The 27,547-nt window shown below is 36.5% G+C and overlaps 2 protein-coding genes across 5 annotated transcripts; both read left to right on the top strand.

Annotated features, from left to right (window-relative positions):
• Positions 1 to 559: 559 nt before the first annotated feature.
• Positions 560 to 3,229, top strand: LOC107590207 (eukaryotic translation initiation factor 1A, X-chromosomal). Its single transcript, XM_016278850.1, has 7 exons — positions 560 to 741; positions 1,298 to 1,381; positions 1,501 to 1,604; positions 1,888 to 1,938; positions 2,419 to 2,500; positions 2,636 to 2,727; positions 2,879 to 3,229. The coding sequence occupies exons 1-7, from the start codon at positions 726 to 728 to the stop codon at positions 2,882 to 2,884; spliced, it is 435 nt and encodes a 144-aa protein (XP_016134336.1). The 5' UTR covers positions 560 to 725; the 3' UTR covers positions 2,885 to 3,229.
• Positions 3,230 to 4,904: 1,675 nt separating this feature from the next.
• Positions 4,905 to 27,178, top strand: LOC107590205 (MAP7 domain-containing protein 2-like). Of its 4 annotated transcripts, XM_016278846.1 has the most exons (16): positions 4,905 to 5,149; positions 6,441 to 6,509; positions 11,640 to 11,803; positions 16,936 to 17,038; positions 18,286 to 18,378; positions 20,230 to 20,325; positions 20,448 to 20,575; positions 23,701 to 23,822; positions 23,926 to 24,146; positions 24,690 to 24,822; positions 24,908 to 25,088; positions 25,528 to 25,632; positions 26,130 to 26,177; positions 26,250 to 26,328; positions 26,682 to 26,808; positions 26,931 to 27,178. In XM_016278846.1, exons 1-16 carry the CDS (start codon positions 5,122 to 5,124, stop codon positions 27,175 to 27,177), a joined length of 1,944 nt encoding a protein of 647 aa, XP_016134332.1. In that variant the 5' UTR covers positions 4,905 to 5,121; the 3' UTR covers position 27,178. The 4 variants fall into 4 exon arrangements, with proteins under 4 accessions (XP_016134332.1, XP_016134334.1, XP_016134333.1 ...); XM_016278848.1 differs by lacking the exon at positions 18,286 to 18,378; XM_016278847.1 differs by lacking the exon at positions 20,230 to 20,325 and having other exon boundaries at positions 20,424 to 20,575.
• Positions 27,179 to 27,547: the final 369 nt, after the last annotated feature.

Raw genomic sequence — 27,547 nt, 5'->3', positions numbered from 1 at the left:
AGAGAAACGATAGAGATACAAGTTCCATTAAGCAAATCAGAGAGTAAGGCTTTAATATGGAGTAAAGTGATTAAAGAATGGCAAGTTAAGTGGAACAATGTGGAAAATGGTAGATTCCTTTACAGTTTAATAAACAAAGTCAGTCATAATATAAAGTGTATAGGTAACTCAAGGAAAGAAGAGGTTATCTTTAACAGAATATTGCAGGGCACTCAAATTTAAATAGCACCCTTAAAATAACAGGGAAACATCCAAATGGGTTATGTGAACAATGTCATGTTGAAGAAACAATACCTCATGTATTTCTTGAATGTAGCAAGTATGAACAAGAGAGAAGAAAAATGATAGTAGAAATAAGAAAAAATGGAATTCAGGATCTTAATTTTAAGGTTTTAATAAAATGGGCAAGTGAAATAAATAGTAATGTATTCTTTGATTTTATAAGAGATACACAGGGTTGGTAAATAGAATTTAAAACGCTGTTTCACACTCCGGAGCAGAAGGTGGCGGTAATGCATCTATTTGCATTGGTGCCAGCCGCCGTTAAAAACCAAGAAGAAGAAACAGAAGCGGCAATCTGCGCATGCGTCTTTGTCAGCTTTTCTCGCTAGCGGCGCTGATCTACTCACAACAGCACGCTTGAGAAGCAAAATATTTGACATATTGTTATAATTCCCTAACGTTTCTGAACATTATACGATAGCCGTCGGCGTCGTTTAAAGAATATGCCGAAAAACAAAGGTAAGGGGGTTTCTAAAGACAGTCGTGTGAGATGTTAGCCTTGAATTTAGCAAACAAGGTAACGTGAGCTGTTGAGCTTGATATTGAATGTAGCAGTTTATTGTCAATGTTTGATTTTTAATTTTGGCATTTGAATTCGTTTGTGGTTCTGTATTTGATGCCTTTAAGTTCATAATACGAAATAAAAGTTGCTGTCAGGTAATGAAAAGGATGCGCTCGGCCGCTATGTGTGTTAGGCAGGTAACGTTAACGTTACAGGACCAGTTAAACGGATTTTGATCTTTACCTGCTATAAAATTATTACGTTTAATTATTAAGCATATATTTGTAAAAGGGATCATACATGCTAAAGTTGCCTGACAAATACACATGAAATTAACAATAGTTGAATATGTCTTTCATGTAACTGGTATTCTGCTCAATGTGTGTAACGTTACTTTGCTCAGTCATTAGGCAACATTTCGTTATTGTCATAGGACTCTGTACTGTGTTAATAAGAATGCAGTTTTCCGAATGTATGATCGTATCTGATCGCGTTTTTTTTCTCTGTATCCAGGTAAAGGAGGAAAGAATCGGCGACGTGGTAAGAATGAGAATGAATCTGAGAAAAGAGAGCTGGTGTTTAAAGAGGATGGACAAGGTGTGTTGTAATACTCTTACATATAATGAGCGTTCATGATGTAGGACACTGCCTTCACTTCAAAACATGATCTGCCTTTAGTTGTATCATTTTTCGAAAAAGCTTCTTCTATCTTCTAGAATACGCTCAGGTCATCAAGATGTTGGGAAATGGGAGGTTGGAGGCCATGTGTTTTGATGGAGTCAAGCGGCTTTGTCACATCCGAGGAAAGCTCCGGAAAAAGGTGCACTTTACAGATCCAGTCTGTGAAGCTTCAGACTGAATGCGGATTCAGCATTTCCATCACTTTGTGAATGAGCTTGGCTGTGTGGACTGACAGAAATGTTTAGGCCAATCCAGTCAGTATTGTTTGATAAAACTAACTGATGTAACACATTTTTTGGCGTGGAATTTTTGATATGCTGGAAAACTTCAGCATAGGACAAAATATTATGAATTTTATATTACTCTTTAAAATCCAAAGATGTTTGTCTTATTTGTGGTCTTATGTTTTTTTTTTTATGTAGGTGTGGATTAACACATCAGACATTATTCTCATTGGATTAAGGGACTACCAGGTTTGTTAAATATTTCTTAATTTAATATAATTATACTAATGTAATAAATAATTTAGCTACAATATAATTAAATATGATTTATTTATAGTTATTAGAATAATGGACTACCGAGTTTTTGTTCAATATTTAATTTAATTGTATTATAATTTAATGATAAAATATAATCAAAATATAATTATTTATACTCGCTGGATTAAGGCATCATCAGGTTTGTATATAATAATAATACAATAATGTAGCTCTATATAATACAAATAATCATATTTTGTGGTTTTAATATAACTAATAAAAATGTATAACGTTTTAAATATAAATGTCTTTTGTTAGCCTTGAAAGAAATTAGTTTACAGAATTTAGCCATTTAAAAGCTTTACTCTTAGTTTAAAAATAAGATTGATGCTAAAACTTCAGAGTTCTTTTATCCGAGGGCTTCTTATGGAGTTAATATCTGACATTTTAAATTCTGAAATGTCTTATCAGGATAATAAAGCAGATGTCATTTTGAAGTATAATGCTGATGAGGCTCGGAGTCTGAAAGCCTATGGGGAGCTTCCAGAACACGGTGAGTATATTTAATCTGAGAAACCTTCTAGATGGTTCTTGACGAATGGAGGTTCTTGGCTTGCAATATGCTGATCTTTTTGGTGCACTGTATTAAATGTCATGTCATTAAATTCTTACTGTTGGTGCCTTGCAGCCAAAATCAACGAGACTGATACCTTCGGGCCTGGTGATGACGACGAGATTCAGTTTGATGATATTGGTGATGATGATGAGGACATTGATGATGTAAGTACTAAAGTACTCTTACGTTCATCTGAAGTTTAAGATTAATTCAAAAACTCGACGTTTTGATTTGTTAATTAAAAGGGGGACATGATGTAAGTAGTCAGTGCATCAATCAGTGTTTTGTCCTGACAATACCAAATTCTTTCCCCAGATCTAAGAGGAATACACTGGGAAGTGAATGTTTCTCAACTTGAAGCGACAATATCCTTGCATCCCCCCTAAAGTCACCCCTCCATCATTATGTACACAGAGGCTCAAGTTTTTGGTTTCTCTGACTAAACACATGAATGCATTGTTACCTTCAATCAATTTTGTTATCTTTTAATGTATTTATATTGATTTCACATCAAGTGGAATTTAGTTACAGTACAGAATCTATGGATTCGCAATAAAAAGATAACCAATTTTATGTTTGGTCTTGCAGTCTGTATCCTAATAGACATGTTCAAAAGCTCTGTAAAAGTGAGTGAAACTCTTATGGTAAAAGCTGATACCTCTAAAACGTCTCTGGTCTTTTTGGAATGTTTTTGAAGTCTCTTATGATTTACTGGTCACACAATGATGCATTGTGGGATGTATTTGTTCAGAAAACCTGTCTGGTTAGCTCTTTGTTTTAATCCATCCTAATTTTGTTTTGTGTTCTTGTCTACTTTAAATGATGATAATTGAATACTCATTTTACAGGGCTGCTGAATTTATGAAGGTAATTAATATTGATAGCTCTATGTAGTACTTCACAGTTGTTAGTTACAACATAATAGCTTGATACTAAACTACAGTAAACATCAGCAACAGAAATATTTGTAAGATGAAAATGGAAACGTTTTTTACTTTCTAAAATGATAGCTCACAAAGCAAATAACCAGAATAAGGAAGTATTTTTGTATGCAAATAGGCTACTTAATGCAAGAATTATGAGAATTTATTGACTGTATTCTTGCAGACTGGCCCTTTTGAATGAACATGTTGGTTGTTAGTTATAACCTGTCAATTGTTGGTGTATTGTTTTGATGAGCTTATGATGGTTGCTTTTCGTTCTCTGCTGCTTTTGATTAGAAAACCTGTGATTTTGAAATAAAATTCAACAACATTCAGAATCCTGGAAATCTGTATTTTAAGCTTTTGAAATGTCAGTCATCGTCCTTAATATTTTTTATTACTATACACCAGGTTTCTCCATCTTGTGGGGAAATAATTTTTTACCTCCATTATGAAATGTCCAAAATAATTGTAATGTTTTGTTTTTGTTGCAGATGTTTTGAATTGTGTGGGGTTTTAAAAAATGCAGTATATTTATAGTAAGTGTGTGTCTAGCCATAGGCTTGAGTGATATTAGTCTGAGTTTGTTTCGCCCCATCACGTGTGTTTCAGTGTGAAAACGGAGGTAGTCTATAGCAGTGGTTCCCAACCCTGGTCCTGGAGGCACCCCAACACTGCACATTTTGCATGTCTCCTTTCTTTTACACCAGTTTCAGTTCTTGGAGTCTCTACTAATGAGCTGATGACCTGAATCAGGTGTGTTTGATTAAGGAGACATGCAAAACATGCAGTGTTGGGCGGCCTCCAGGACCAGGGTTGGGAACCACTGATCTATAGCACATATATAGCGTCTACATCAGGGGTGTCCAAACTCGGTCCTGGAGCTAAACTCTTCAGGACACCGGCCCTCCAGGACTGAGTTTGGGCACCCCTGGTCTACATGCTTAGACAGATGTTAACACAGTACAGGATAGTACTGTGGTGTGAAAATAGCCCATATATTCCATAATGTCATATTTGGTTTGTTTAAAATTGTCTGTTAAAAATTCAATCACACTTCTCTAAATGGATGTCTATTCTAGAAGTTTTGAAAGATGATCTGATTGAGCACATTTTGCATGCACATAATCCAGGCAGATATCTGAGCAGTCTTTACCTCTCAATTACAAGACAATGGCCATATTGTTAATTAGATAAATGCCATCCCTTGTTTCCCTTTGTGATCACTGAAGTAGGCTGTGGCTATATATTTCTAGGCACGTTTAATTAAACGTCTCCAGGGGAAATAAATGGGAAATGTCTGCCCTGTGCTCAGCTCCTGAGCTTTCCAAATCTAGCGCAATGTAAACTATGACGTAATGCTTTGCTCTTGGGTGCATTGCTTACGCGCGCGTGCACGCGGCAATTGATCGAGCGTGTTATAATTTATCAGAACCTCGCGGTCTTGTGGCTCTACCTTCAGCCTTCGCCAGTAATATCTGGTCGAAGACTAAGGTGGTGTTCGCATGAATTTGTGAAACTGTTTAGTTTTCCGTCGCGGTTTTTTTTTTCAACTTAAATAGTGATTGATATTTGAATGGGGCGGAATGTCATCTTGATATTGGTCGTTGGAAAACTCCCATAGATAAACTGGAAATGGCCACCATCGTGGAAAACCTGACAGGTACGTAATGTTATGTTATATTTTCATTCTTTAAAAAGAAGCCTCACCCAGATAATGACAGTATTGAGGAACGGATAACTGGGAAAGCGAGCTTCTTGAGCTGTTGTCATGGAAACAGGCTGCTGAGGTGAGAGGAGAATGGGAAACCTAGCTGACTGACCTGTCCAGGTGAAGAGTGCATAACCCTTATGAAACGAAACAGACGTTTTTGCAATGTACAGTATGCAAAAACAATACATTTAATATTATGTTGTTGTTGAATTAAAAAAAACAGATTTTGTCATATAGGGAAAATATACAGAGGCTAGTTGTCACACTGTTTATGCCAGTATTCTTCTCAATTTCTGTTAAATTTCGATTGAAATCGGTTAAATTTCTGTTTATACAGATACCTTACATTTCCTCACTGTTATTAGAAAGAAAGAAAGAAACAGTTCATTAAAAACGCGTTGATCTTTTATGACAACATGCCCCCAGTAGTAGGACAAGTTGTCACATTACATGGGGCAAATTGGTATATGCCATTATGCAGCCTATTATAGGCTTTTCTCGGTTAAATTTAAACCGTAAAACAATCATGAAAAATAAAACAAGAAAATTCAAGAAAAAGTGAAAATATCAAACCACTGTTTTAGCAAGCAAATGAATAAACTGTGTAGCATTTTAAACAGCCCAGAAGTTCTAATTTAAGACAATTTACAAAAATATTTGAAACTAAAGTACAAAATCACTGCCATAGAAAACACATTTAATTGTACTCAAAATCTTATAGTTATGGATGTACATTTGATGTGAAAACTATCCCTGGTTTCCACTGCAAGCTACCTATAGTTTTTGAACAGACAGATCCAAATAAATGTGTTTGATACTGGGTTTATTGATTAGATTCTTATGTTTATTGAAAGATTCTTATAATGATTTAACAATGCACACTGTCTGATAAATGCCTTTTCCTTTAAAAACTAAAGCAAAAATGTGCTTTGTCAAATGTGCTTTAGATTTGAAGCTAACAGGGATCTAACAGACTGTGCTACAGGCTCTGCTGTGAATCACTTCATGAAAAATCATGTTTGTGTTCCCCTGGAGCATTTTGACTTTGCATATATTTGCATACTATTACACAATTAAAGCCAGTGGTTTCCACCAGCTTGTAACTGGACTATAACCATAGACACTGAGGGACTTGAATATATGGTTACATCGTTGGTTTGAGAGAAGATTGCACAGACTCCTAAAGGTGTGTTCACTGTTTATGTGCATCTCAACATTTCGTTTCCTTTCTCATGCAAAGATGGAGGCTCGAAGAAGGACAGAATTCGACTGGCCAAAGATAAAAGAGAGGAGAAAGATAGGTGCAAAGGTGAGCTGCAAGTCTTTTATTCATTTATTACTGTCAACAAGGAAATTATATGTTCCTTTCTAAATTGTCTAAAACATCTTGCCTTGTTAAGAACCAGTGTTTAATTCCTGAATGGATTTCGTGACAATCTTGTGGATAAGTTAAAGCAGAGGTTTATTCCAGGGCAATAGACTACTGCTCCATTCATCACTGAATCCGATTGCTCTTGAGCAGCGGAAGCCTTCCGATAATACCACTAAGTGCTTAGCACAAATGAATCAGTATTGTCAGCAGGTAGGGAGAGGCTTGGCCTTTCCAGTGTCTGGGCAATCTATAGACTTACCCATGTTCGCTCCTATGGGATCAGTTTTCTGCCAAAAGTATTGCAGTCACAGATAAAAAATAAGAAGCGTAAAATATAGGTGAATATAATGGTGACGGGTCGCTAGGATCGCCAGGTAGGCATACAGCAGTGACAGGCAGACACATATAATGGTGTCCTGTATGGATAGATGTTACCCCAGCTGACAGTTGTCCATCTTCACCTGTACAAGTGAACACTGAGCATCGGCAGCTAATGAGGCGCATTGGAGTGTCGTCAACTCTCCACTTTGACTGATTGGCTAGAGGAGGAGCTGTCAGTCTAGAACTAGTGGACCAATAATGACGATTAAGCCCACCCTGATTTACATGAAACTCTAACCGCAACATTTGGAAAAGCAAGGGCGGAGTGAAAAACAGAAAAAGCATACAAAAAATAAAAATATGAGCAGAAAATGTCTGAAGGCCTTTCCACACTGAGCGCGATGCGAAAAAGCGAGGCGAATCGCTGACAAACGTTGCTTTCACAGCGAACGCGAAACGATTGATCACCTTCTGCTAATTCACGCCCGCACGCTAGGTGGCGCCGACCAACAATGCATTTTTCCTCAGATATGTATCTAGTATATGGATTTAACATCGTCCGCTGCTCAATATACAGCATTAAATTAAGATAAACAAAGTTTGGTTCTACACCAGAAACACAAAATATCTATAATGCTTACAAGAATAGGCTACATCCTAAAATATAATTAGAAGTACAATTAGCTCAAGCTACACTTGAAAATGTATGTAATTATTAATGTATTTGCTTACCCACTTTAAACCATCATCAAGTGCTTGGAATAACTTCCGATTGTGATCTGTAGTTGATTTTGATTAATAAGCAGACACATGCACTCTTTGTATGTTTAATAACGCTACACTGCTAATATTTGTCATTAACATCCTTTATTGCTATAAAAATACCATGAGCTGCATACAAAACACATACAGAAAATATATCGTCATAATCATATGTCTATTTGCTTTCATATTTCATGTGTAGAAAAAGAGTGAACGCACACGTGGAAGAAAACGGACGGTGCCCTACAGATCTCATAATTCAGTGGACAATTAATAGAAATGTTATTCTGTATAAAGAACGTGAGAATAAATCTGTTCTCAAATACCAACGATAACAAGAACTCAGCATCCAATCTCTTATCCAGGATACTCTTCTTCGGTGTTTGTAGTGATGGCCGCTTTTGAAACACTGCTTCATGAAGCTTCGAAACATTTGCGAATCAATTGTTTCGAAACAGTGGTTCAGAGCGCGTATCAAAATGCCAAAGTCACGTGATTTCAGTAAACGAGGCTTTGTTACGTCATAACTGTTTCGAACCGTTTCGAAATTTCAATAGTTCACCTTAGGGGGGCGATCTATGTGAACCCGTGAATCATGCGAGTTCACTGAGATCGCCCTGCAGCGGCGAACCACTGCATCAGCGTCTATGGTTATACGATCTTGGATCAGTTTGATCAATTTGTAGACATTTTTAATGAGACATTTGTGCAATTAAAGGGATGAGTAGTAGTTAATAGTCTCTTACTGGCCTGTTTAGACAAGCTCTCCATAAAACAAACAAAACAAGCGCTTGCAAATTAATAATCATTATTTTAAAGACGCATAGGCCTATTATACAGACACTTCATTTTTAATGGTATTTTATTATTTTGATTGCATTTAATATAATTATTAATGTATTTGCTTACCCACTTTAAACCATCATCAAGTGCTTGGAATAACTTCCGATTGTGATCTGTAGTTGATTTTGATTAATAAGCAGACACATGCACTCTTTGTATGTTTAATAACGCTACACTGCTAATATTTGTCATTAACATCCTTTATTGCTATAAAAATACCATGAGCTGCATACAAAACACATACAGAAAATATATCGTCATAATCATATGTCTATTTGCTTTCATATTTCATGTGTAGAAAAAGAGTGAACGCACACGTGGAAGAAAACGGACGGTGCCCTACAGATCTCATAATTCAGTGGACAATTAATAGAAATGTTATTCTGTATAAAGAACGTGAGAATAAATCTGTTCTCAAATACCAACGATAACAAGAACTCAGCATCCAATCTCTTATCCAGGATACTCTTCTTCGGTGTTTGTAGTGATGGCCGCTTTTGAAACACTGCTTCATGAAGCTTCGAAACATTTGCGAATCAATTGTTTCGAAACAGTGGTTCAGAGCGCGTATCAAAATGCCAAAGTCACGTGATTTCAGTAAACGCTGACATAAGTCAAAAGAGCCCACCCCTAAGTCTCTACGATATTCTGGTCTCTAGATACGACTATGGAACCTGTTTTTTTAACCAGGTGAAAATCATAAATGTTCATAAGTCGTAATCATAAATTTGCTTTGAAGCATTATTCATATCCATAGAATGTGTGTGTTAAAATCCCTAACCCTAAGCATGAGTAAAGGGTCATAGACACCAAGGGTGAAAACTATAACGTTTTAATTATCGCTGTAATTCCATATCACAACTATAAAGATAACGACACAAAGGAAATATATGGTTGGAATCACTTTGAAAGTAATTTTTCTAGCAGATGAATGATAAAAATATTGACTGCTAATAAGACTTTACAGAGCTTGAGCATTTAAAGTGGTAGACGACAAAACAGCAGCGCATGCTTAAAATAAACAGAATGATATTGTTTTTTTTTTATTAGAATAGGAGAGTGTAGAGTAGACAGGAAGTGAAGAGGTTGAGAGAAGAGGGCTGGATTTAAACTCAGGACGCCCGTAACGCAATGGCGTTAAATGTCGCCGCACTGCCCACTAGGCTATTGGCGCTGACAACAGAATGATATTGTACGTAGGTGTGCTACTATATACTATAGTTATAGTTATCTTTATAGTAATCATTCTTGGTGTGAACAGTCCTTTCAAGGGCCATTCACACCAAGAACAATCATTTTAATGATATAATTATGAAGTTTTAATAATCATCCTAATTCTATGAAAATAGCGAAGTCCACACCACAACTTTAATGATAACAATACAGAAATGATATTGTCGGAATCACTTTCAGTATGATTTTTTCAAGCTGAGAAATGATGAAAACACTAACAGCCAATCAGAATCAACCTGACTTTAAAGAGCTCTAGCATTTAAAGCAGCAGATGACAAAACTGCAGTGCACTTATAATAAACAAAACGTTAACCTCTGTTGGTGTGCATGCTAATATATTTGTCATTCTTCGTGTGAATGGTCCACACACTGTCCTTTTGACGCAATTTTTGCTATCAGAAGTGTCCGCGTGCAGCCCAATTTTTGTGACCGAGTGGATGATCCGCGTACAACAGTGCAGGCGCTAGGTTAATGTTGAGACAAAACGAGCCAATTAGGTGGTACTGCGCATGTTTGAGCTTGGCCATCCACACTCATCCGCGGTTGAGCATACTTTGACACCTTGCATGTAGTGATGGCCACTTTCGAAGCACTGCTTCGTGAAGCTTCGAAACTTTTGTGAACTATTTGTTTAGAAACAGTGGTTCGGAGCGCGTAACTGCCAAAGTCACGTGATTTCAGTAAACGAGGCTTTGTTACGTCATAACTGTTTCGAACCGTTTCGAAATTTCAATAGTTCACCTTAGGGGGGCGATCTATGTGAACCCGTGAATCATGCGAGTTCACTGAGATCGCCCTGCAGCGGCGAACCACTGCATCAGCGTCTATGGTTATACGATCTTGGATCAGTTTGATCAATTTGTAGACATTTTTAATGAGACATTTGTGCAATTAAAGGGATGAGTAGTAGTTAATAGTCTCTTACTGGCCTGTTTAGACAAGCTCTCCATAAAACAAACAAAACAAGCGCTTGCAAATTAATAATCATTATTTTAAAGACGCATAGGCCTATTATACAGACACTTCATTTTTAATGGTATTTTATTATTTTGATTGCATTTAATATATTATACTTTCAAGAAAGCGTTTTCATTGGGTTTATAAAAGCTGTTTTTATGCATGTTTTGGTCTGAGTTTTTGTTGCGTTTACACAGTTTTGACCAGCAGGCATCACCAGTGTTTCGTTCGAGTGCTTCGAAATGTGAATCATTTTGTGAAGCAATTGGTTCAATTGATTCGAAGCTTCGAAATGGTTCGTTTCTCCCATCACTAGGTGTTTGTTTACACTGGGTTTCGAAACAGCGCCACCACTCTCACCCTTTTGTGCAACAGCAGCTGCTCCAGTCACGTGATCCTAGCTAAAATCTTATTGGACGGCCCGTGTTTTCGCTTTGCGATTCATCGGACTGGTTTGAAAAAAAACATTCACATTTTCGGTGTGCGAATGTTCGCGGTCTATGTGGAAGCATCCATAGAAATCTATTGTTTTATTCCAGCGAGTCATTGCATCAGATATTAGTTTAGCTTTTCGCGCTCAGTGTGGAAAGGCCTTGAGAGCACAAAAAACAGAGAAATACAACCAAGGAAAACATGATTTTGTGTGCAAGTCGGAAAATGTAGCATTAATATTTCAGTTTTGTGCAATATGATTTTAAATGTGCTTAATGTTTTGATTCATGCTTATAATTTTTTTTAAATGCGTTATTAAATTTTTTTGTATACACTTATTATTTTTTGATCTGTGACCATTGTTTGCTATTGTGAAAACTTTGCTTTAATTTTTACATTTTGTGCAATATATTTTTACTTGTGTTTTTAAATTTTGGTTTCACTATTGTTACTTTTTTATCCGTGACTGCAATATTTTTGGTGGAAAATTGATCCCATACACCCCCACCTTGTGTCTAGCTGGGCGGGAGCGAGCTCTCTTGGAGAAGGAACAGCGCGCACAGCAGCAGTATGAACGCTCTCTGGTGGAGCGAGGGAAGCGTCTGGAGGAGCAGCGGCAAAAGGAGATGCTCCGTCGTTCCGCTGTGGAGGAGAAAAGGAGGCAGCGCATAGAGGAGGAAAAGGTCAGGGGTTACAGCCAAACTTCTTTGTGGCGTATCCACACATAGGGCAGGTGTGAAGTTTTTTTTTCTCATATACCTTCTTATCTCTGAATTCTTTTATTTTGGATTTAGGTTGTAATATTATGATCAAATTATATTCTTATTATGCATAGTTTCTTGCTGTTAAATTTTTTTCCAGTTTGCTTAATATTTAAGGTGGTGTGTGTGATTTTTAGCTATTAAAATACTTCAGCATACAGTTTATGGAGTCAAATGCAGCAGATAGGGAAAAATGTAAGTGTAATGACGATTCAGTGACGTTGGGATCCATGTGCAGCTTTATTAACAACCAGACAGGCAAAGTTCAGTCAACAGTATACAGGGGTAACGTAGGCAAGGCAGAATCATAACCAGAGTCCATGCAAAGGGTCGAGGCAGGCGGCAGACAGAGGAGAGAGTAAATCCAAAAACAGAGCAAGGTCAAAGAAGCAAGCAGCGAACGATCAGACAGGTCTAAACAATCCAGGTAGGCAACAGGTAATCAAACAAGGTATTAACGCTCAGAAATGTCAGCAGTAGCAAAAACAAGACTTCGCAACGAGGGTAAGGTAGGCACCGCTTAAATAGTCATGATGATGATAAGCACCTGTGCAGGTAATTGTAAGGGTTTTTATTATTTATTAGCTCTAAAAAGGGGAATATTTATGACGAATTATAACTGGTTATGATTCATAATAAATATTTAGATTATATCTTCGAATTAACTGCAGCAGAATCAATATTACAATTATTTGATCTGTCTGTCCACCGAGCAGATAATATAATCATTCATCAATTCAAGGAATGTTTATTTTTCTGGCCACGCAACAATAAACTGTCCTTCTTTGTCAAGTGCTCGCATTAATTTAGCTAATGTAGCAAGGGTTCACACATTCATTGACTTCAAACTGTGAGCAGCAAACAGAGACAATCCGTTGTGAATATAAGGGATTTAATAAATGAAACTATATCTAACATATAACTAACTAAAACATATATACACAGAATGAAACAAAGTAAGGAAAAGGGAGAGAATAGAAAAGAATGGCAGTATTTCACATCACTTAACCACAACCTTTGAAAATCATAGAGAATCCAAAAATCACCTTAAAAAGGGACTGAAACTTAAACAAGCATCTGAATAATTTTAAGCGGTTACTTGTCCAGAAGCGATTGGTGAGTAGTACAGTGGCGGCGATACCTGGATGACCAGAACTGGGAGTCGAGTGAACCCATTGAATGACTCTTTGACGCAGGGCACGCAGATAGGTAAGTGAGATTAGGTGGGACTCTGGTGGTGATCAGAGGGAGCCACAGAGGCTTGATTTGTGACAGTAAGTAATATGCACTACTGTTGAATTTTTGCTGCTCTGGGTGTGTGTTCACGGTTTGTGTGTGTTCACTGCTGTGTGTGTGCACTTTGGATGGGTAAATGCAGAGCACTAATTCCGAGTATGGGTCACCATACTTGGCCACATGTCACTTCACTTCACTTATTAACATAATACAATTAATACATTTATTCAGCATTAAACTGATCAAAAGTGACAGTAAAGATATTTGTCTTTATAAATTTTACAATTTCTATTCATCATAACCTATTCACCTAAGATGCCTGACTCACAGTTTCATTTTCAAAATGACATTTTAAAATATATTCAAATAGAAAATAATTATTTGAAACTGTAATAATGTTTCAGAAACAATATTCCTGTTTTTACTGCATTTGAGATCGAATATATGCCATCTTGATGAGCATAAGAGACTTCTTTCAAAAACATTTAATATTCTTACCAGCTCTAACTTTTGAATGGTAGTGTATAGACCGCATATTGTTAATATTTCATTATATTATAGTCTATATCTATGCTAAACTTTGGCATGAGTTTGGGGGCGGGACTAGCTTTTCATCCAAACAATGGAAGATCCAGGGAGTATTTGAAAAATCTTATTGGAAACATTTATTATCTTTGCATTTTTGCTGATGCCACAGAAATTACACACATCATCTTTAAACCAAAGCAAAAATTTAATTTTTGAGGTGTAAGAAACCATTCCACTATGTTTCATATGGTAATATGAAAGCCAAAGTCAAGCAACTGACAAAGGTGGAATGCCAATAAACAGATTTTAGCTAAAAAAATATGCAAAAGCACAATACAAGGCTGGCAGTAGCTATTTATATTAGCTCAAGATGTTCAGATTGTGATGTTGACATTTTTACTGGTTAGATTTGATAAATTTATGAATAGTTTTCAGAACCTGTGTGTAATTAAGTATTTATTCACGTTGAATTTAACCTCATAGAGTTCCCACCATTTGTGGCATTGAGTTTTGTCTTAGCAGGAGAGCGAAGTCTTTGTTTATATTGATTGAATACTAGCCACCCCCAGTCAGATGCTGCAATGATTGGTGACTCTCTCTGGAGTGATCAAATGACCTCACTGTTCCCGATATTCATTCTTAACTGATATATACAAATCAAATTACTCTAGAAAAACATGGTGTGTCATAGAGAGGGCGTGTCTGAAGAAGCGAATAGGAAAATACAGTACGGTGTGATTAAGATGCCTACTTACAGAGACTACAGTTAGGCAGTGGATCATTGTGTGCGGGGTGTGGTGCTGTTTCTGTGTTCTGGTATGGAAGTGCTGCCTCTGTTATGTCTAGTCTTACCTCAAATGACTCTGATCTTGGCCAGTGTTTGGATTTAAATTAATTCTGGCTCCTCTATCTGCAGTGGTATCAAATCTGTAGCAGTAGCTTGGCCTCCTTTACGTCCACCTGCAGACAATATGCAGCGTGAGCCACCTAGTTTTGTGTATGCTCAAAGCCATTCATCACCTTTTTTGCAGTCTTCTTCATCAGATTAATCCAATTTAAAAAATAACGAGATGTCAAAGGAGAATGTAAGATGCAAGAGGGGTTTTGCATCACCCTAAAGGGTTTATTTTGTGATTATGACTACATTATTGCTGATTACATGGCTAAATTAAGATGAGTCTGTCATTATTCACCTTCATGTTCACCTGTGTGACGTGGCTGACTTCTTTGGAAAACAAAAGGTGAATTTTTTAAAAATAGCCTGCCTTGTGCTTTTCCTTACAATTAAAGTGAATATGAGCTGGATGTGTTAAGCTACAAAATGACACAGAAGCATTATATAAGTATCATAAATGTTATCACAATGTTTGCACTAACAATGTATCTTTGTGAGGAACAATGTTTTTTGAATTTCAATTGATTCATCACACAAAGCTACCGTACTCCTTCAGAATACTCAGAATATCTCACAAGTCATGTGAACTGCTTTTATGATACTTTTGATGGAGGTTGTTTGTGATTTTAGACCTTGAGAGTTCTAGTCCCCATTCACTTTCATTATATGAAAAAGAGCAACCAGAACGTTCTCTGAAAATTCATCTTTTTAAATCCACGGAAGAAATAATATCATGGGGTTTGGGATGACATGATTGTGAGTAAATGATGACAGAGTGTTCATTTTGGGTGAATTATCTCTTGTGAAAAAGAAGTACACTTTAAAAAAAAAACAGAGCACTTACTACAGAAATAATATACTGTACTTTAAAAAATTATAATTATGTGCAAATTAAATGTAATGTTTTCTGGCACTTAGCTGCATAATTGCAATTAAATGAAAATGTATTGTATTTTAATTTGGTATGAAAGGAATTAGTTGAATTTGCGCTTTTTGACTCACTTACGTAGGACTTAAGTACATCTTTATATGTAATTTAATAATTACTTTTAATGTCTTTGAAATATGGTTAAACTGTACTGCTGAACATTAACAAGCATTTATGGTAAACCAAATTATACTTTAATGTAATTTCTATTGAAACTTGTATTGAATAAAACAATACAGTTTAAAATTATAATCATGTGCTTAACATGTGCTTTGTCATTCAACACATCAAGATAAGTCTAAGATTATTGAAACTGATTAAGTAGTTACTTTTAAATAAAACTTTTATTTTGGCATTATTACTAAGTGCACTTTTTTAAAAGTGTCCTTCATTTTGTTGGGAAACAGTCATTTTTATTTCATTTCTTTAATATCATATTATCTGCATGTACCGTTTTAAAAAAAATATATATACTTTTAAGATTTGTAGTACACTACAAATACAGTTAAGTGCTCTTCTTTTTCACAAGGAATCCCTTTGTAAATGCAGTTTTTTTTATCATAAAAATGTTGAAAAAGGCTACAGAGTGACATGAGATAAACTAGAACAGCTACTGTATGTAGAAAATTGGTGACCAGGGGCGGTCAAACACGAGTTTCACAATTTGAGTTGAATTACTGAAATAAATGAACTTTTCCACGACATTCTAATTTATTGAGATGCATCTGTGTATATATATATATATATATATATATATATATACAAAGATATATAATACAGTGTTGACCAATCAGAATGAAGTACTCAAGAGAGCCATGCTATTTCACTGTTATGATTTTATTGCTTTATTGATTTTATAGTTTTTTCCTGGGGAGCTATTTAATTGTGTATTTTACATGTGTAAACATCTATGCTTTGGAAAGGGTTATGAGTTATGCTAAATCAATTAAAATGTTAAAATAAGAGGGAGAAACAAGGTTATACTGGTTAAAGGAAATGCAGAGAGTGGGGTGGGGTACAGGGTGGGGTACAGAGAAATTCAGGAAAATACATATAGGTTTTCCTATTTTCACTAATGCAACCTGTGTCATTATAATACTCACTCTGTGTGCATGTGCTCACCATTTATCTCAGCCGCTGAGGGGGGAGGATGTGGGTGGAGTTATAGCCGTTCTCTCCTCCATCTGGCTGTACGCTCTCTTAGACACACAGTCACCTGGGAGGAGAGAGCTACAAAGAGAGAGTCACTGAGAGTGAGGGAGAGAGATGCAGTAACAGAAGGCAAGGCCCTCGTCATTTTGCTCACACACATACGAGGAGGAAGAACAGGGAGAGAGGGAGAGTCAGAGACGGATAGGAGAGGTGGTCGCCATGGAGCAGCCAGCCTCATCCCCGTCCACTCATCGGCGTAGCGAAAGCTCGGTCAGAGAGTCTCTTTTCTTTCCTGTTTTGGAACGCAACGAGCAGGAGCGACTGGAGGCCCTGATGCGACGTTCCATGGGGCGGAACCTGCTGGCAGACCAGAGGCCCAAACGCTGGACCTGGGGCGGACCTCCAGGAGTCTGCGAGGGTGAGTGTGTGTGCGCTTGCGAGGGCGTGGAGGGTCCCTTGTGTGTACTACTCTCAGGGCCGTGGGGAGCGGGAATGAATGGAGAGATAGGAAAACAGGGTGTGGGAACTGCACTGCAGCCCTTTTGTTTTAAAACCGAATGGGATATTGACTGATACAGCAGCTGTGGGATGAAAATGCAGCTGTTTTATGAGGGAGCTGCAGTGACACACAGACATCGAGCTGTTGCTGATCTCAAGGAGTCACCTCAGTCGCATAAAAACACTCTGTCTCAAGGTTAGCACTGTCAATGATCGATGACAGACTCGTAGGCTTTGTAAATCATCTGTGCAATAGCTGCCTGGGGCAAGAGGCAATTTGAGCTGTTTTAGCTAGAGAACAAACACACTAAACTGTGCTGTCACTATGACTGCACAGGGTATATTAGACTGCGCAGCCAAAGGCTTTTTGCTCTGTCACTGCTTTGTTCTGACTTTAAATAATGCCTTTTTTCCCTGAACATTTCAATTACACAAGCCTACACTGAAACAGTTTATTGGAGAATGTTTTTCAAGAAAAGGCTATTTCAGTCTTTCTACTTTCAAAGTCTCATGTTCAGTTATATGGGTTACTTGCAGTTTCTTTGATATGGTGAAATTTACTAGTGATTTCTGAATTTAAATTGTTTTTACACAATTTTTTTTTTTCAGTGTATAACTCCTCAGTAGACCTGAGGCTCAGGTAAATCAAATTAAGAAAATAATGCTGCTTTCAAGACAGATGTGAAAGCACCACCCTGAATCTGTGGTGCATTCATACCTACATCAATTATTTACACTGTCCAAGAGCAGAGCCTTAAGCTTGATCCTGAGTCAGTCTAAGAATATATGTAGACGACATGCATGTAGCGTCTGTTTTGCTTTGTGGACAAGGATTGAGAATAAGTTTATGGTCGCCCTTGGAAAACATTAGGCTCTCTGATAACCTGATATCATCGCATCAGCTGCATGCTGTGCTGTGGGTTATTTCATCTTGCAGCATATTACCATGCTGGTTTATTAGCAAAATTACTTTTTTTATACAAAGAAAAATGCTCTGCTGGAAATTATGCAGCTTCCCTTCAGAGGAAAAAACTGCTGACGGCGTATACCAGTATTTCACTGGAACACACTGTTAAGACTTTTCATAATATTCACTGTGATCTTGTGAAATACTCGTTCGTGCTCATGCACCTGTACTTTCTCTGCTTTGCATCACCTGCCGCACAGGTGATCCTAAGATTGCCCCGCCCTCTCCTGCTGCTTCAGCCTCCTTAGCCAATGACCCCGCTGCTCACCCTCCTGCCAGCAAATCCAGGAACGGTACTGACTTCCTGCTGCTTTATGTGTCATCCCCGTTCACTTCCCTTAAGATTCAGTCACAGTGATTCAGATGTTGTGGTTGCATGAGATTTTACATAAGTGTGGTAAGTTATATGTGTCCTAAGATCTACACTAATGTTCAAAAGTTTATGGTCGGTAAGATTTAAAAAAAAGTCTTATGCTCCCCAAGGCTTCATTTATTTGATCATGAATACAGTAAAATCTGTAATATTGTGAAATATGTCACATGATCCTTCAGAAATCATTCTAATATGCTGACCTGGTGATCAAGAGACATTTCTTATTGTTATCAGTGTTGAAAAGAGTTGGGCTGCTTAATATATTTTTGGAAACCATGATACATTTTTTTTAGGATTCTTTGATGAATAAAAAGGTTAAAAGAACAGCATTTATTTGAAATAGAAATCTTTTTATCCTTTACTATCACTTAAAATAAAATAAATCTTACTGACCCCAAACTTTTGAACGGAAGTGTATTGGCCTTATCCATGTTCTTGTTTATTTCAGTGGTGAGTTTTATTTTTAATGGTGCTTGCTAAGGCATCACTAATGTTATTGTTCATATATTAATTTTCCACTTATTTCACATCATTTCTAAGTGAACTGACTTAAAATTTGTGCCTGACAGATGATAAAACAAATCTTTGAATGAGGGACGTGAATGTATCTAGGGACCAGAATCATGAGAACACCCTAGAATCAGTTAGAATCATTTAAAACACCATAGCAACCAAACAGCAATATAGCAAATATTTATTAACTTATAAATAATTGGCATTTATATTGTTTTCTATGATATATTGTATACATTTTTATTGTACTGAAGTCAAATAAAATTATATAAATATCATATGAAAAATATTATTGTAATATAAAAAGACAACCAGGATAGACACATTTTCAAACAAATACGCGGTTATAGTGTTATCCACAGAAAACAAATGGTCTCTCGATTTTTCCACGGACCCCCAAAGACCAATTTTAAATGCTCTGCATTAAAAACCTCTCAGAACATCTTAGCAACTACATAGCAGCACCCTGGAAACCAAACACAACATCAAAAAAATTATGGTATTTGATTTTGCAAAGTCAAGCACCACTCACATTTTCTTCACAAAATGTACAAGTCTAGTTGTAATCATCATTATATTCTTTGGAGTGTATGTTTGTCAGCAACTGTAGCCTGTATTTATGCTGCAGCACCCTGACAACACCCTATTATCAGGTTTTGCATGGGCAAGCACCTCCTTTCTTTTTTTGTTTTTTTGAGTGTCTTTTTCTTTAAGGTGAATGTAAACATTGTATTAATGAGGAAATTGAACTGTCTGGACTTAAAACCAATCATAGGTCCCATAACAGGACATAGAGTTTAGATGCATCAGCTATGGAGTCTGCCATATTGTTCCTCACCTAGTAAGGGATCCGGATGCACAAGAAAGGAAGTGTAATCCGGATCCGCCTACAGCTGCATTGCACCCCTTAAAGAATGCAGAGGGGTTCTCATCTGTCAGCTCATTGTAAATGCAGGCCAGCTTAGCAAACTCCCCTGCAAATCCTACGAGCAACATCACAAATGAGCTACATAAACTCAGAAATCTACCTCATATGAAAATGAGCCTGCTGCTCATGAAAGTCTTTGATCAGTGTAAATATTCATACCTAAATGGCCACTAATTATTAATCAGAAAGAAAGCCTCTGGCATTTACCTTCAAAATTAACTTTTCATCTGTAAGTCTCTGGGGGAATTAACATCATTATGATAAGTGTATGATCGCCTGTGCCTGTGTTTTCTTTCTTCCTGGAACCTTTCGTAATACGTTTCACTACAGTTCAAGATTTTACGATTTCGCCCGAGTCCCCAGACTCTGTCTTGAGCAGGCATCTCTCCTCCTCCTCCTCTACTTTGCCCAATGTGACAGAGAAAGGCAAGTGTTTTTGCATTAACCTTCACTATTTAATTGATTTCAATTTCTGCCCCGCCCCTATTTGCTCCTTTGTCTTCCTGTGACCTCTGGCCCCTCAGTGTCTTGTCTTTGTTCCCGAATAGCCTCCTCCAGCCCTCACAGGTCTCCTTACAGGGCTTCACCCACTAGAGCCGAACGAAAGAAGGTTAGCACATCATTCTACGGACAGCTGGATGACCCCAGAGCAGCCACAACCACGGAAAGCCCTCAGGTCTGATCTGCATAGATGTGATTAACATTTTGTCAGAAAGCTCAGATATTTATATGTGGTGCAAAGCACAATGGGACACAACCCACAGAGGAGCTGGTCTCCTAGCAACTGCATTGCACAGATCTGTACATGTCCAGTTTCAGTCATGGATTTATAGCTGTAGATTTTTGAACCGGGGGTGTGAATGTCCTGCAGGGGGTCTTTTGACAGATATGTGATACATATATATATTATATTTTTATTTGTATACTTCAGAATGTATTTCCTAATGTTTTTGCTTGTAGTGTCTTGCCTTAAAGGGATATTTCACCCAAAAATGGAAGTTCTGTCATCATTTACTCACCCTCATGTCATTCCAAACCTGTATGACTTTTTCATTCTTCTGTGGAACACAAAACGACATGTTCATGAGGTCAGTAGCGAAGTCTGATTAATGTATGAATCATTCAGACTAGTTTGGTGAACCTGAGCGACTTATTCATTCATGACTCAAAAGAACAACTCGTTCACTAATTGGCCATTTTCATTGTTCAAAGAAACTCATACAGGTTTGAACCAAAATGAGAGTGAGTAAGTGAGGACGGATTATTAATTTTTGGGGTAAACTATCCCTTTAACCATCACATATTTGTTGTCTTTTCTGTTTTAGACACTATTGAAGCATGGGGCTGGACTGAACTGATGGAGTTGGAGTTGAGCTGAAAGATAAGACCAGCCCTTTGTGCCTCAGCAACTTCCTGAATATCCTCTCAACAGAAGAACAAGGACTGAATGTCAAACCATGTGTTAACAGCAAAGAAGGGACAACCTGACAGCTGATTCCCCCACACATAAAATAAAGTTTTGCCTGATCCTCATAGATATTATATTTCACACCATTTCAGCTTAGTATCAACAAACAAAGCAACTGTATTAGCGCAGTCCTAGTGGTCTTCTTCTTCTTGTTATACACCTGTAGCACTGATAAGTGATGCACCGTAACAATTGTAGCAGCTCCATTGTGTAATTTGTTTTATTTTGGGTGGCATAAATGACCAGCAAACCGAGCAATTATGTGCTGAGTCTGCTAATTGTGCTGTATTGTATGGCTGGCGTTTGCAAACTGTATATTGTGTAAATCCATGACTTCTCCGCATTGTCTCAGCAATCCAAGCTTTGTAGTCTGAAAGTGGGTATGAATAGATGTAAAGTGTGATATTATTCCACCATAACGCTGTTATTCTGGCATTAATGTGTTATTAGTCAACAGCAGTTAGACGATATGGGTACCTATACAGAAAAAAAGTGTACTTCTAATATAATTTATTGTGTAAAAGTTTAAAAAGGGAATTAAAAGTGCACAATTTCATTGTGTTGAATAGCATAGTGCTTTTAATTCTTCATGGACTTTTTCTGTATTGTTTTGTTATATGACATCATTGCACACAGCTCTATGCAGATCAAGAAAACCAAGCAACCATAAAGAACAACACAAATCAAGGTAATTCAGCATTCTTACAACTGTACAGTAGTGACTCAAAAGATCTGTACTTCCTGAGTATGTTGCTTAAAATACTCTGTTTACCATCTTGTATACTCAGGGTGTTAGTGAGCTTTGCATGTGAGCTCAGTTCTTTTGCTGTTTGGTGGTGATATCATGATGCTGTTGTGGAAAACTTCAGATGCACTGGATTGCTTCAGGACCAATAAACAAATTTCTTGAAAGATGTAAGTTTCTATCTATTGATCTATCTAGCATCACAAAAACTTGGGATGTTGATTACGTTTTTGATTATACGGAGAATGATGGGTTAATACTGAAATTCAGCACTTCAAAAGACATTTGAGAAAAGGTGCATGAATCACTTTGAAGTTGCTGAACCATGAGATATTGACATAAAAAATAAAACATCACACCTTGATCTTTCCTTATTTACAAATATGTGGTGCAAAGCACAATGGGACACAACCCACAGAGGAGCTGGTCTCCTAGCAACTGCATTGCACAGATCTGTACATGTCCAGTTTCAGTCATGGATTTATAGCTGTAGATTTTTGAACCGGGGGTGTGAATGTCCTGCAGGGGGTCTTTTGACAGATATGTGATACATATATATATTATATTTTTATTTGTATATTCAGAATGTATTTCTAAAATGTGTACATTTAAATATCTTAAACATTCTAGAAGGTAAAATGTTGATATTGATGAAAATTCAATCTTAACATTGTGTGAAGGGATAATTCAATCAAAAAATTAAAATCCTGTCATGATTTACCATCCTTCATCTTATTCCAAACCTGTATGACTTTCTTTGTTCTGTGAAACAAAAAAACTATTGATAGATATCAAAATATCCTCTTTTTTAGAAGAAAGTCAAAAGACATGAGCAAATCAGGGTTATTATAGTTTAAAAATGTAATCTTAAACCATTTAAAAAATGTTGTTACATGAAAAAAACTAAATATTAACTGAAATACAATGCAACATGCAAAAATTTACATTTATTTAATTTTAATTTTAATTAAATTAAATTAATAAAAACTATACAGACATATCTAAAACAAAAAAAACAATAACAATTACAAAAATGACTAAAACACTAACTAAAATTAACTTGAAAGCAGAAAATACAAAAATAAAATCTAATTCAAAATAACAAAAACTATAATAGTATCGCAGTGATACTAAAATAACACTGGAGCAAATTAATAAATGAATAGAGAATTAAAATTTTGGGATATACTATAACTTAATGCATTAGTTTTCATGAATGAACAATACTTCTGCTGCATTTATTAAAGTTAATTTACATATACATATCCTAATGCATAAAATGTAAAGTTATTTCAAGTATAAATTAGCTAATGTATTATGAACACACAGGATTCAACCATGAACAATAAATATAAATTAACATTAACATAGATTAATAAATGCTGCAAATTGTTGTTAATAGACAGAACACCAAATTTTATGAAATTGATTCTTATTGTAAAGTGTTACTGAAAAAACTATTTTTTATATTAAATTTTTTTTTATGTTTGGCTGAGAGACTATTGTTCAGGTTTTTGTAGCTTTGTGGCTTTGTTAGAACAGTGAATTGGACAAATACATAATTCTGCTGTCTGTTTTGGGTGTTTAGACTGAGAAACCCGAAAAGAGCATCGCCCAAACCTTATCTGACTCATCTATGAAAAAGCTTGAGTCTCCAACAACACCCACTCAAAGTTCTTTTACCCACAAGAACCCCAGCACACCGAAAAGGTTTTGTATTTTATCAAATTTTTTACATGTTGTCATTATTTATTTAAAGACTATTTAAAGACTTTAGTTTACTTTGTTTTTTGTTTTTTTCATTTGCAATTAGATCAAAGTCCTGTAAGAGCCACATTCTGTCCCCAGCCACGGGTCAATATCCCACTTCCCCGATGAGACACAGAGCCACAACGCCATGTTTAGAGAACAAGAGGTGGGAAGGAGAGGAGAAAGGGTCCATGGAGAGTAAAGGCTACAGCACTCTAGAGAGAAAGACCTCCAGAACAGAGAAAATCACAAAATCTACAAGCAAGGAATTTGGACATAATGCAGGTGTTGTCTTTTTAAAGGAGTAGTTAATTTAGTCCAAAAAAATTATATTCTGTCTAGTTTTATTTTAGTTTTATTTATATACTATTATAGCATTTATTATTATTTTGAACTTGCTTTTATTTTTATATTTTCAGGTTTAATTTTAGGTCAAGTTTAATAATTTTGTCATTTTTATTAGTTTTAGATTTTATTTAATATTTAAATCGTTTTTTTATTTTTATATATTATATATTTATTTATATTATATATGTTTACTTTTATTTGAGTAATTTTAGTACTTCAACTTAATCTTATATTTTTTCATTTGTCAAGGCAACATTTCTAATTTTCATTTTGTAAGTGTAAGTTTTCACATTTTTATTTATTTTATTTTATTTCAGTTATACAGTTTTAATAGTTTTAGTTTAATTTCAGTTAACAATAACAATACTCATTCTTTCATCATTTAAAATGACTGACTTTTTTCTGATTTAAAAGCTGTGCCAATGGGATCTCATCTCAATCATGTGACGTGGACTAAGTGCCTCCTGTCTTGTGTTTCAGAGTCTCCAGTAACTCCCACTGGGAAGGCAGGTACCACTGATGCCGAGGAGGCCTCCAGGCTGCTGACGGAGAGACGGCGCCTGGCCAGAGTACAGAAGGAGCAGGAAGAAAAGCAACGGTTAGAAGAGGAAAGGTAGAGATATTGTGTCTCTAGGGTCTGTGTGTCACATTTATGTGTTTGCTGCCATATTATATATCATCTTCTCCATGAATCTCAGGCTCAGGGCTGAGGAGCTCCAGAGGCAGCAGGAAGAGGAGAGACAGCGGCAGGAACAGGCAGCTCGAGAGGCAGAGGAGAAAAGACAGAGGCAGGAGGAGGAGGTCTGTCAAAGAGAGCTGGAGGACAGGCACCAAAAGGAACAACGTTGGAAGGAGCTCCAGGATGAAGTGGTCAGACAGGTCAGAGGGATATTATATTACATTACATTAAAAACAATTAATTATATTAATTGTTAAAACAGTGGGAACTAAAAGTCTGAGACTGCTGAAAATTTTATAGACTTTTATTTAATACATTTTCATTAGAAATGTAATTTATATTATATTAGATTAGATTAGATTTTGAAAAAAATAAAATACAAATAAAAAAGAACTATTACATTTCAGCAGTGGTCTCAGATGTCTGGACCTCACTGTTTAAACAAACCAAAAAAATCTAAATAATCATTACATAAATACAAAAAAGACAGTGAAACGGCAGTGATAAAACTGACTCATCAAGACAAACATACTCATCCATCCAGACACGTGCAGCACCAATCTGTCTTCTGTAGCTGTGAATATCTGTAGGGATGAATGTGATATAGTTGGAGATGTGATGTGTCATGATGTTTGGCAGAGGGAGGAAGCAGTGCAGCGCGTTCATAGAGAGGCTGAACGGAAGAGACAGGAGCGAGAGCTTCTGAAAATTCAAGAGGAGCAGGAGAGACTTCAAAGGAAGAAGGTTCTTCTTTTCTCTCTGTTTACGTATAGAAGCAAGCAATACATGGAAATGTATTAATATTGACACTATTAAAATGATTGTGCAATGTTAAGTGCATTATAAGGAAAGTAGTTTAGTAATTGTAAAGGCGTGATCTCTAAGGTCTACTTTTCTATGCACAGATTTATTACTTAATTAAAACTTAATTCAAACATTGAAGAGTGTGCGGAGTCAACAAGAAACTGTTTGCAACATATTTGAGTTTTCAATATTCAAGATGTATTTAAATAGAAACAAAGTGTGATTCTATCCATTTATCCAGGAATTGATTGGGTATTTTACACACCATCTGGTTTTTGGGAGGGGTTGAAAAAAAAGAATCAAAACATAAAATCAGAAAAGACTTTATTTGTCACTTTGTCTGATACTAAGAAAAAAAAGAAACTTGTTTTCAGGTCATGTTTTAATTAAAGTTTATGATGTTAATGATGTATGATGTTTGCATGTGATTTTGGCAGCGTATTGAGGAGATTATGAAAAGAACAAGAAAACCTGATGGAGAAAAGGTAAATAAATTATCAGATGACAAAGATTTACTAATTGCAGCAAATAATATTGCTTGTCATGTTTTTGAATAGAAAGAAGAGGTGCAGATGGAAGTCCCATCCCCCATATCTGTTTCCCAGTCCATCTCACCGTCTCCCTTGGAAACTGAAGGTACTGATATGACCCGTATCACTATACAGTTCTACAGTGGGCATGTAGTAACATTTAACCCTCCCTTTCACTGTGTAAATTCACTTAAACACATGCAGGCTGTTTATTATTAGTCTCTTGCTGAGTGACTCAGCATGTGGAAAATCTATTTGGTCTATACTGTAGAAAAAAAACGAAAGAGCGCCATCAAGTGGTGTAATTAAGAACTGAAATTCGTTTTTTCTGTCTCTTCCACAAAAATAGAATGTTGATAATCCGGTAAAATATTAAATATTTTTATTTAAATTTTAAATTTGTATATAAAAATATATATATATATTTTTGGATTAAACTACATTAATCTTGCGCAACAGGTAACACAGCGATTATCAGTCCACCAAAGGCAACATCTGAGTCTCCAATCATATGCCTTGTGCCACTGGAGACAAAGAGCTGTGGGGCAGATGATCTCTCGGATGGTGTCCAGTCCATGGATGTCAGGTTAGCCTCCAACAAAATCATGCCACGTTATTTCAGAAAAAGTAGGTCTGATTATAGCATGCTAACGACATTGATAAAATATTGTCAGTCCCTGTAATAAACTAAAATATTTGTCATTGCAGCCCAGTGTCCAGAGACGAGCTTGTTCCAGAATATTCCCCCGTCAGTGAGATCTCACACAACAGCATGACTTCTGTGGCTTTGGGCGATATCCATGTTCTGACCGGGCAGGTCTCGCATCCCAAAATGTCTGCTGCTCCAGCTTTTGGTGACTGCAACAAGAATCTGATCCAGGATTGCAGTAGCACTGCTATTGACTCATCACTTTTCCAGCATCTTAGACCCACCTCAGACAAGCTCAACATCTAATGCAAAGGTGATTGCTAAGTCAAATGTTTGTACTTAGAGGATTTTGGACTTCTTTTTATCCTTCCATGAATCAGATAATTCTGATAACAGCCAGAATTTCTGCCATATTTGTAGGAAAAATGTTTTATAAAATCAGGCAATTGATATATGAACAACCCCCTCTGTAAAAACCTTCAGAATACATGTAATGAAAAGCCAAATGGCCCAAAATCTCAAAACTGACCTAATGTTTTTGCTTGTAGTGTCTTGCCTTAAAGGGATATTTCACCCAAAAATGGAAGTTCTGTCATCATTTACTCACCCTCATGTCATTGCAGCCCAGTGTCCAGAGACGAGCTTGTTCCAGAATATTCCCCCGTCAGTGAGATCT

Source organism: Sinocyclocheilus grahami, unplaced genomic scaffold (genome assembly GCF_001515645.1).
Source record: "Sinocyclocheilus grahami isolate Dianchi unplaced genomic scaffold, SAMN03320097.WGS_v1.1 scaffold126.1, whole genome shotgun sequence".
Taxonomy (NCBI): Eukaryota; Metazoa; Chordata; class Actinopteri; order Cypriniformes; family Cyprinidae; genus Sinocyclocheilus; species Sinocyclocheilus grahami.
The sequence above is the reverse complement of the archived record's forward strand: the minus strand, read 5'-3'. Positions and strand labels throughout refer to the sequence as shown.

Coding starts and splice junctions, on each gene's coding strand:
- LOC107590205 (XM_016278846.1), top strand. CDS start 5,122: ATGGCCACCATCGTGGAAAACCTGACAG. Junction 18,379..20,229: donor TGCCAGCAAATCCAGGAACG/GTACTGACTTCC, acceptor GTTTCACTACAG/TTCAAGATTTTACGATTTCG. Junction 20,326..20,447: donor GCCCAATGTGACAGAGAAAG/GCAAGTGTTTTT, acceptor GTTCCCGAATAG/CCTCCTCCAGCCCTCACAGG.
- LOC107590207 (XM_016278850.1), top strand. Junction 1,382..1,500: donor GTTTAAAGAGGATGGACAAG/GTGTGTTGTAAT, acceptor TCTATCTTCTAG/AATACGCTCAGGTCATCAAG. Junction 2,501..2,635: donor TGGGGAGCTTCCAGAACACG/GTGAGTATATTT, acceptor GGTGCCTTGCAG/CCAAAATCAACGAGACTGAT.